General features: G+C 35.6%; 1 protein-coding gene across 1 annotated transcript; it reads right to left on the bottom strand.

Annotated features, from left to right (window-relative positions):
- Positions 1 to 6,269: 6,269 nt before the first annotated feature.
- Positions 6,270 to 9,541, bottom strand: LOC122354615 (glutathione S-transferase kappa 1-like). The gene is made up of 8 exons (XM_043252871.1): positions 9,419 to 9,541; positions 8,545 to 8,616; positions 8,365 to 8,446; positions 7,960 to 8,076; positions 7,602 to 7,744; positions 7,321 to 7,437; positions 7,145 to 7,238; positions 6,270 to 6,686 (listed from the first exon to the last, which is right to left on the bottom strand). The coding sequence occupies exons 2-8, from the start codon at positions 8,614 to 8,616 to the stop codon at positions 6,637 to 6,639; spliced, it is 675 nt and encodes a 224-aa protein (XP_043108806.1). The 5' UTR covers positions 9,419 to 9,541; the 3' UTR covers positions 6,270 to 6,636.
- Positions 9,542 to 9,895: the final 354 nt, after the last annotated feature.

The following is a 9,895-nucleotide window of genomic DNA, read 5'->3' as shown; positions in this document are numbered from 1 at the left end:
CATCCCTTATTATGACTGAAATGTAGGGATTTGACCCAGACTAGCACGTCAATCATCTTATACCATTTGTACTACAGATGTGATTCATGCCATAAATTGTGTGCTATGTTGAGGAGATCAGACTTTTTTTGCCTGGAACATGATTCTATTTGGCAGACTTAAACTAAAGAAGGGTTAAAATGTCATAGGGACGGGGAACTGGGGTCGACTGAATTAAGACCTGCGTAGACCAAGACAATAAACTATTTTTTTTTAAATAATCATTGTTAGCGATGCAAAAATATTATTAAAGCAGACTAGGCAAAATCCATCTGCAAACCGAAAACATGTTCAAATTCTTACATCCAAAGACCGTGTGGGTTATAAATCAAATTTAAGACCAATTTAAGGGGAAAGTTTTGGCCCCAGGCCATTGTTTTCATATACTGTATACTTTTCAGGTTCCAATGTATGTTATAAGCTGTTGTATATTACATTTTTTAATTAAGCCTAGAGAAACAAGATTCATTAAGGTACAAGGGACACAACATGATTTCTAAGACAGCAGCTTGGAGGCAATAATTAAATAAAATAATCATTAAACACAGCCTCATTAACGCAGAGTTGTGACTCTTTATATCATAATAATGAGAGTGTCCTTGAGTAAGTGATATTACACCTATTGCACCAATGTTTGTCCATCGCCTCCACCTTGGGCACAGGAACCCTCATCAGCATTTACATAGGTAACGTCAAAGGTTAATGTGAAGCTGCTCAACTAATTAACTAACAGTTTGACTTCTCTGTCTCCTCGCCTTTGTTCAGCTACAGACAGTCCTCCTCTCACCTCGTGCCAAGGTAATTTTGCCTGCCACGAAACAATTGAATGCGTAAATGGGTCCTCTTATGTGGAACAGATTGCTCGGTCTTGGTAATGAAGATGCCATATTTGGCGATAATGGACATGGGTTTTGAGTTATCTCCAGATATTTCTTTTTATGTTATCATAATTGCTATGCGTCACCAGGGGAGGCATGGTACCTTTGCAGAACCTTGACGGAAGTGAAGCAAGGTCACACTGATGAATGAGCGTGTCAGAAACCGCTGGACTCCACATCACTTTCACATCCTGTTTTGTGTATAACATGTTTAAGTATTAGGTGTTGTTTCATTTTAAGACGCTTCTTAACATGCTGGACAAGCTCTCATGTGATAAACTTTTCCCATGAGATGGGTTTTCATGCAATCCATCTGCGGAAATAATATAGAATGAGGTTTAGAATGAGGTCATAAAGAAAAGTTATACTTTGATGTGTCCAATGACCTTTAGAGAACTGCTTTATTGCTATTGTCAAAATAAGAGAAAACCATAAAGTATGTCAATCTAATGATCTTTTAGTTCTCATGGAATAATGATTTTATTCGGCAAGGATGAATTAAATTGATACAAAGTAACAGCAAAGATATTCATAATATTACAAATAAATAATTTTTCTATTCTTCTATATAAACAGATAAAATACAGAAATAAAATACGTAATGGTTTCCGCATAGATATAAAACAGCACAACGGTTCTATTAACAATAAATGTTTCTTGAGCTTAAAATCTGCATATTAGAATGATTTCTGAAGGATGACGTGACACTGAAGACTGGAGTAATGGTTGTTGAAAATTCAGCTTTGCAACATCTCAATGAACTGGTTTTTATTGAAGTAAAATTAACAAGTTGCAGTTGACATGACATGACTTAAACACAGGCTGCATGCAATACAAACAGATATTGCATCAGCAATATTTCAATCTAGCAGCTCTGTTGATATAAATTAGGCTGTAAGCATAGGTTTAAATATTATTACAAAAAAAACAACTGTAAGCACACATTAATGTTTTTATTTTTTCAAAACTAAACTTAAAAGAAGCGTAAACATCAAAATATCCATTTGTGTGTAATTCAACTCTGCTGTTAAGCCGAGTGTTTTTTCTAGTATTCATCCTGCACTCACTTATGCATGTGTGTGTGTGTGTGTGTGTGTGTGTGTGCGCACAAGTGCTGTCATGTGTCTAAATGTTCCTTGGGGCTTTATCTAGTGTCACCAGGCATCAGACAGACTAGGCTGTCTCAGAGCCATGCGCTCGCCCATATACACCCTGATTAGGCTTCCCCCATCTCCCAAATGTGCATACTGACAGAAGGAATTGGACAAGGTCACTGAATGTTACCATGACAACCAGACACGCAAGCTGGAAGGCTTCAAAGAGATCTCCTCCCATTCTGCTGCATAAAAAGCTTAGCTCGTAAGCATGTGTGTAAAAAAAGCAAGATAGAAAAAAATTGTCAAAAGCCAATATTGAAAAGCATTTTCACATATAACATTGAAGTGAAAATTTTAATACAATCTATTTAAAGAAGACGTGTGGTATTACATTTCATTTGAACTGCTTTATACTATGTAGACCCTTTTAAAACGAATAAGCAGAATGCATTCTCTCATCCTGCGTTTGCGCTGTTGACTGCCAGTGAAGCGTCAGATTAGAGCTGATGTCTGTGTCTGTCTGATGTGATAGATGAAGCCAATCTGGATTGAGTCTGACACGTAGTTTGACTGATACAGCACCGTCCACCACACAACAACCCAACATCTGTCATTCAAACTGCACAAGCGCTCAGCACAATACTCTGTATCGTTTCTGCAAATATATGCTGGCCACAGCAAAATCAAAAGAAACAATTATTTTTTTAATTGTCAAAGAAAATCTATTTTAACTACATAAAGCTGATAAATTAAACAAATAAATAAAATCTAATTTTAAATTACATTTATAAAATAAATAAAAGTTGAATGATCTGCTGTCTGGCGCAGTAATAGTGGAAATGTTTAACATTTGTAGGCTTATTGACTGATTTACTGGATAAGAATTAGGGATAAGGTTTTTAAAAAATATTTTACTTTCAATTTCTATCAAATAATATATTTTGCTTACCTAGAGCAACGTATATTATATTATAACTTTATTATAGTTATATTATAACTGATATTCAATGGAGTGAAAAGTGAAAAACCATATTTTTGGTTTGATTATCCAACGGATTTATTTAATAGTCCTTTTTCTGTTTTGTTCTCTATGTAGAAGATGCTTAATATAATTCATGCTTGTGAGATGCCACAGCCAGTAGCCTCAGCCCAAAATGACAAAAATGACTTAATATCTTTATATTTCTCCAAAACACACAAGACCTTAAACTTTGGATGCGTTTTAAATCAAAGTTTATGAATGTGAGGATGTACAGCTAGGCAAAGGGTGCGCATATGCAAATGATTTGACTTTGTAAGATTTAAAATGCCAAATTTTGTCACACCGGTGTTTGTGGTTTCCCTGGGAGTTTTCCAGCAGGGCTGTTTGGGGACCGGCTGGGTTTGATCACTCCAACACATCCCTGAAGCCCAAGTGGATTTCAGATATAGTTTAAGCTTTAATGAGCCTGAGCCTGAGCTGCTCTCCCTCCCATCCTGCTGCTGAAAAGCATGCTCCATTATTTAAAGCCATTACTTCACGTCTGAAGCACTCGTCTAAATGAATGCTGGTCTGGAAAGACCATCGAGATTTGGAGCCAACAAAATGAGCTATTAAAGGCAACACCAACTCGCCAAAGCTTCAATAAGTCACCTGATACACAGGCTGGCGATAGATATTAACACTGAAACATCTGCCGCTAAAAAGAACTGGCAGACATTGCAATATAGTTAAAAAACAGGAACAGTCCAAATGGATGTTGGACCAGTGTCGTTGAGGTAAAGTCATTAGTTGCTATTTGAAATGATGATCCATGTAGGAAGGCTCAACATCTTCAGAGTTACCACATTACATGCACTATGCACTGGACAACATTAACAAAGCAGTGGGATATCATAAAATACACAACCAGGCTAATCTAATGCAAAAGAACAGGGGGCCTAGGGGGTCAGCATGAGAGTGTTACAAAATGTGTGATGTATTTTACAGCCTTGTTGCAAATTCTACTAACTTATCAAAAATTTTACATAATATTAGAATGAATAAATAGAGATATATTATAGATGTATAATCTTCTGGTTGTTGCATGCTATATGGCCATTGGTAGTGACCTCATTAACCTCAGTACTGTAACTGCAACACCCCACCGCCAAAAAGCATTTAAAGCACCCACATTATAGTATCACGTGTGATTACTCCACGCCTGAGCTATTAAAACTTGTTTGAAGATTTCACAGACAACCTCAACAGGGCTTATTTATTAGTTCATTTACCACCCAACTGGTGCAGCCATTAGTGAACTACAGGTGAACTTATCAGTTGTCTTTCCAGAGACATCAATTACTTCATCCATTACCCTTGGAACAGTAGGCAAAATCCAATTTTAAATCCAATCAAGGCAGTCATTAAACAGCTATTAGTGACCAGAACTGAGATCTCAGCAACAATCTAATCTGTGAGATCTTTCCTTAGATGACCCAAGCAATGACCTCATCAGTGACCCCTCGGACAACTCTACTGGTTCCCTCACCATTGACCTTGTCATTTACCTCACTGATGGTTTCATGCGTAGTCTTATTGATTATCAATTTGTAAAGCAAACTTGTGGCTTTCTCAGTCGAGTTACACTATGAATTAAACTGTACGACATGTCAGTATCTTTATATGATGATGTCAAGATCATTATATAGAGGTTCTTACCTGAACATATAGATTCCATGCTTAATTCTATTAGATGGGCGCCTGTGGACAGCAGGTGGAAACGTAGATAATGTTTAGAGAAGCATATTTGCGGATTCCTGACATCCCAGACTGCTGTGGGAATAGTGCCATCATGAGGACTTCGTAATGTATGCATAGTGGGCTTGTAATAGCAATTAGGTAAAATCAGTTGGTTCTATTAAATTATCAAAAGCAAGCAATCATATGGTTTTATTGAACACCGCAATTATAAATAGGCTACACAATGCAATAAAACAATAATAAATTACGTGCATTTAGCACTGGATCAAATGCCTACAGAGGGCGCCGGTGACAATTACAGTTTAATTTTGACTAAACAGCGTTCAAATGTAATTGAAACGCTACAGCCATTGCCATTTCTTGAACAAGAACACGTGACCTTCAGAACATAGCGAAACAAACTCATAGCGATAGGTTTAAACTTACATTTTGAAGTCGCGATCAACAGTTAACATATTTATATGTGCTCCCCTGTGGTGGCATAGGTTTATAAATTATTTACCTTAGAAATCTCGTTCCCAGATAAACGAGCAACTCACAGCAACGTGCCAATGTGCAAAATATCCATCCTAAATTCTATGTGATATTAGTCATTTTTTAATAGCCTACTATTTAGGGCAGATAAAGTCTATATAGGGACATATATGCATGCTGTGACACAGGGATGGGGTTTGAGATGGCCCGCGTAAAGCAGCACGTAATATAAATATTCATATAAATGAAGCGCATATGCTAAAAAACAGTAGAGGACCATCCCATAAATTCTAATGGTTTTCATTAAAAAAACTATTATGGACCATTAGCTTTTTCTAGTTAAACCCAAAGCTCATATAACTTATTTATTTGAATCGCAGCCTTTGTGAATTCACAGTACGGTTTGTTATTTTAAATGATCAATCGCGACTAATTGCTTCAAAAAAGTTTTTGTTTGCGTAATACATGAGTGCGTAATGTGTATATTTGTTAATCGTAATTAATCATTGACAGCACTAACACTGTTAGTGTAGTTTTAATATTGCTAACAAGAACAACTCGCCAGTGGAATGCGCCCCTCACTTCCGGTATTTTTCCGGAGATTGTTTTTCTAATGGAGTAACTTACTCGATTTGAATAAAAGAATAGTGACAGCTATGTAGTTAGCTTCTTACCTATTTTTCCTTGTTGATTTTCAGTGATTTTTCATTTGATTTAGACCAGGGTGTCAAACTCAATTCCCGGAGGGCCGGAGCCCTGCAGAGATTAGATTCAACCCTGCTAAAACACATATACTATGTATGTCTGAAGTACTTGATTAGCTGGATCAGGTGTGTTTAATTAAGGTTGCATCTAAACTCTGCAGGGCTCCGGCCCTCCAGGAATTGAGTTTGACACCCCTGATTTAGACCAAAAAGAGAGTCTTTTATATTCTGATTCCTTCATTGATGACGCATTTAAGCCAGTAGGTGGCAACAAATGAGGAAGTCATCAACACAAGCATTGTGGTTGTTTACAAACGCCTAATGGTTTTTCTAATAAATACACCTAACAACCAAATATTTTTCCTTGTTCCTTTATTCATTAACATCACGAACACAGAGTATTTCTGTATAATTCTGACGTAGCAGGCACAAGTCGGTGTGACTCTTCAGGGCCTTCATGAAGTGTCTGTAGCATGTGATCTTATTCAAGCTAGCTCTACATAGAAACTGAGTACAAATTGAAACTGGATGTTCACTGGACAACAATGGTTCATATTCAGACAGCCCATAACAAACCAACTGTGTGTTTTCTTTTTTAACCTTTCTGAGCTGGCAGACACACCAGTATCCTAAATGAAAAATTGAATCCAATGATCCTTTTCAAATCTGTGTGTTTCTGTGTTTGATGTTGAATATGAATATTAAGTATGGAGGAGTAGTGATCACATTGTGGAAGTGGGCTTGTTAGGGTAAGGCCCCATCCATTTCTCCCCTGGAACACACAAAAAAACATTATTGGACAATGAACAGTACATCACCAGAGATCTTCTAACTTAAACGTGGAAAAAAATTATATGAAAAAAATAATTTTTTAATAAACAGAATGCTCATTTACCTCCATTTACCCATGCTGTTCAGTTGTCCACGCTTTCAGTTTTTAAATGTTAAATCTGTACTCATTTTTTTCCACATACATGTCATTATATTGTTAAATATAAACTATGAGTGGAAAATGTGGACACAAATTAGCACAGAAGATTAAATAACAAAGCATTAATAACATACCATACAGTGTTTATCTTGCAACAATTGTATTGTTTTTTTATAGCAACAGGAATAGCCTTTCTCAAAAATTAAAAAGGAAAATGTAAATGTGCAAATAAAATGTGTAAATTAATCAGTTATTGGATAATCGGTTAACAAGTTAACTGTCTTCAAGTTTATAATTACCAATGAAATAAGCCATGAGCTCAAATTTGTCAGAACCAAAGAAGACCTCAGCCTTCCCGTTCATGTGACACACGAAGAATGGAAGACCAAAGCACTGCAAAAATGAAGGAAACCGTGTAAGGACGTTTTAGGATATTTCAACCCCAAAGAAAGAGACGCAAGTAAAATTCACTGACTTTTTTCTCCACTGCTTCCTGCGTGACACTTTTCAGCTTGTCTTTGATTAACTGAGAGTTGGAGAGAGTCAAAAATTCATCCACCTGATTGGCTGAGAGACCTGCCTTTAATCCTGCCTGAGCATAAAAGACACCGGAGGTTAGATTTAATTATAGCTGAAATATTTCATTGTCTCAGTTTAGCGCAGATAAACAGCTCTGTCTCCATCTTGGTGCTAAATAGTGATACTTTTTAGTGATAATAGTGACATTTTTATTAATCTCATTTATCTCTAGGATACCTCAGTAAGCGAGGCAGGCTGGGTAATGTCCTGGTGAACGTGAAACTTTCTCTTCCACAGCTCTACAGACAACCTCTCCAGTGTGTCTCCCTCTCTGCCCCTCTCTGCTACAGCTGTCACAAAACGCATTGCATTCAAAGAGTCTGACAAGAGAGAACAAAAAAAAAGAGAATAAAAGAGATGTGATTTACTTCATTTGGAACATGAACATACTTGTTATATAGCAACAACAATCTAATTGGTGAGTTAAGTGCTAAAATTTAGCAAGCACTTACATTTCAATAGCACTTTTTTTTCTATATTAATTGCACATTATAAATCTAAAAGAACCATCTGAGAGGTAGGGTAGCTAGAATACCTTTCACAGAAATGTTTGAAGGTCGAAACATAGGGACTCCAAAATATTGAGACAGCAATGTCAGCTCTGAGACCATGTATAGGAGTTTACTTGGGTTCATTCCAGGGGGGTTATTGCCTAGGAAAATAACAAACTCTATATGGGTTTCTCGTCTATAAATAATACAAGTTGTCACATTGAAAGTAGACTACGTTACAAATAATACTTTAGCAGTTACAAAGTTACTACTCTAAGTAGAGCTTTGCATTTAGGCTAGTAGATATATATATACAAATATATATTTGTGAAATAAAGTTCTTTAACAATTATAAGAGATGCATTTAAAGTCTGGAATATCTAATAAGCTATGATTATTTAGCTATGTCTTTAGATTAGTTGCGCGTGACCATGTCCCTTTCCTTTTACCTGAGCTGTAAATGATTCCTGATAAATATGCTGGTTTGAATTTGAGGTCGATGTTCCAAACATTTCTATAGCGACACAGCACCTAAATGCACAAAATCAACACACGCATGACACGGACAATGCATTAGCACCGATCACATGGCAGTAAATACTACACTAGAAGTGAAAAACATTACACACCTCAAACGCCAGCCAAGAATAAGGAGAGATAACATCATAAAAGAGCTCAATCGTTTTTCTGGAACTAGACATCTGTAATAGATCGTCATAGAAAAAAACTTAAAAGCTTCACATAGAGGAAATAACTCAATGCTTCCTTTCTACGATAATAATAATAAAAAAAAAGTCCCATTTTGTCTATGCCTGTGGTATTTTCCCATATTTTGACAGAAAATGATAACGAATACATTTTGGTTGTAATCTATCAAAATACAGACAAAAATTATTTTTTAAAGATCTTTTGTGCTATAAATGTTGTTTTTTGTCAAAATCTGTCACAAATAATACGTAAGCATGTGCCAAACCCATGCCCTTGGTTGAAATCCGAATGACATTTTTACATGCTGCTCGCACTATTTCTGTCAACATGTTTATACCTCTGAAATAGTGACAATATTATGCAATGGCATGGTATCAAATTCAGTTATACAATTAAATACTAAGAAAAGTGAAACTTTAGACTCATACTTATGGAGAACATCGCAGAAATATGTATAAACACGCATTGCAAAGATAGAGATATATTAAATATGAAATATGTCTGAAAGGCATTGTTAAATGCTGCTTTGTGTATTTGTGCCATGATTGATTTTTGTATCCATAGCTGACCTATAAGAATATTGACCAAGCATTAAGAATAAGATATTGATCCTAAAGAAAATGATAAATGATATTGTTGGTATGTGAAACTGCAATGATTACTAGGTACCAAATACGAAATGCAAGGCATTTGGCTGATGTGCTGAAACTTTATCATCTGTATGTACTTACATCATGGTTACAGTATTCTCAGGTGAAAAAAGTAGAATAATTTTCATGCATTCATGAAGCTTACCCCTGGTGTCGTCCTCTGCTCCGCTTTCAGGTTCTATTTTTTCATCTGATTCAATTTAATGACGATTGTCAGTTCAGTTTATAGTATATATCAGGTAGCCACTAGAATCATGTGACTATGTCAGATGATATGAGGTGCCTTCCAAGCACACTATATTAATCTTAGTATTAAACTGAAGACTGGAATAATAGCTGCTTAAAATTCCCTTTTGCCATTACAGGAATGTATTGCATTTTAAAATAAATAAAATAAAAAGATTTTTTTAAAAAGTACAAAATATAGTCTTCAAAGTGATCAATAATTTGTGAAATTGTCCAATATCACAATAAACCCAAAGGCCTGAGGGTCTTAAATACCATTAAAAAAAATTTATTAAAATTTTAAAACGAATAAACAACAATCACAACTTTTTATTTTTTAAAAAATAAATATATAAACAAATTCATTTAACAAAAAAAATCAATGTATAGTGTTCAT

Source organism: Puntigrus tetrazona, chromosome 11 (assembly GCF_018831695.1).
Source record: "Puntigrus tetrazona isolate hp1 chromosome 11, ASM1883169v1, whole genome shotgun sequence".
NCBI lineage: Eukaryota > Metazoa > Chordata > Actinopteri > Cypriniformes > Cyprinidae > Puntigrus > Puntigrus tetrazona.
This window is presented reverse-complemented; position numbering and strand designations above follow the sequence as displayed.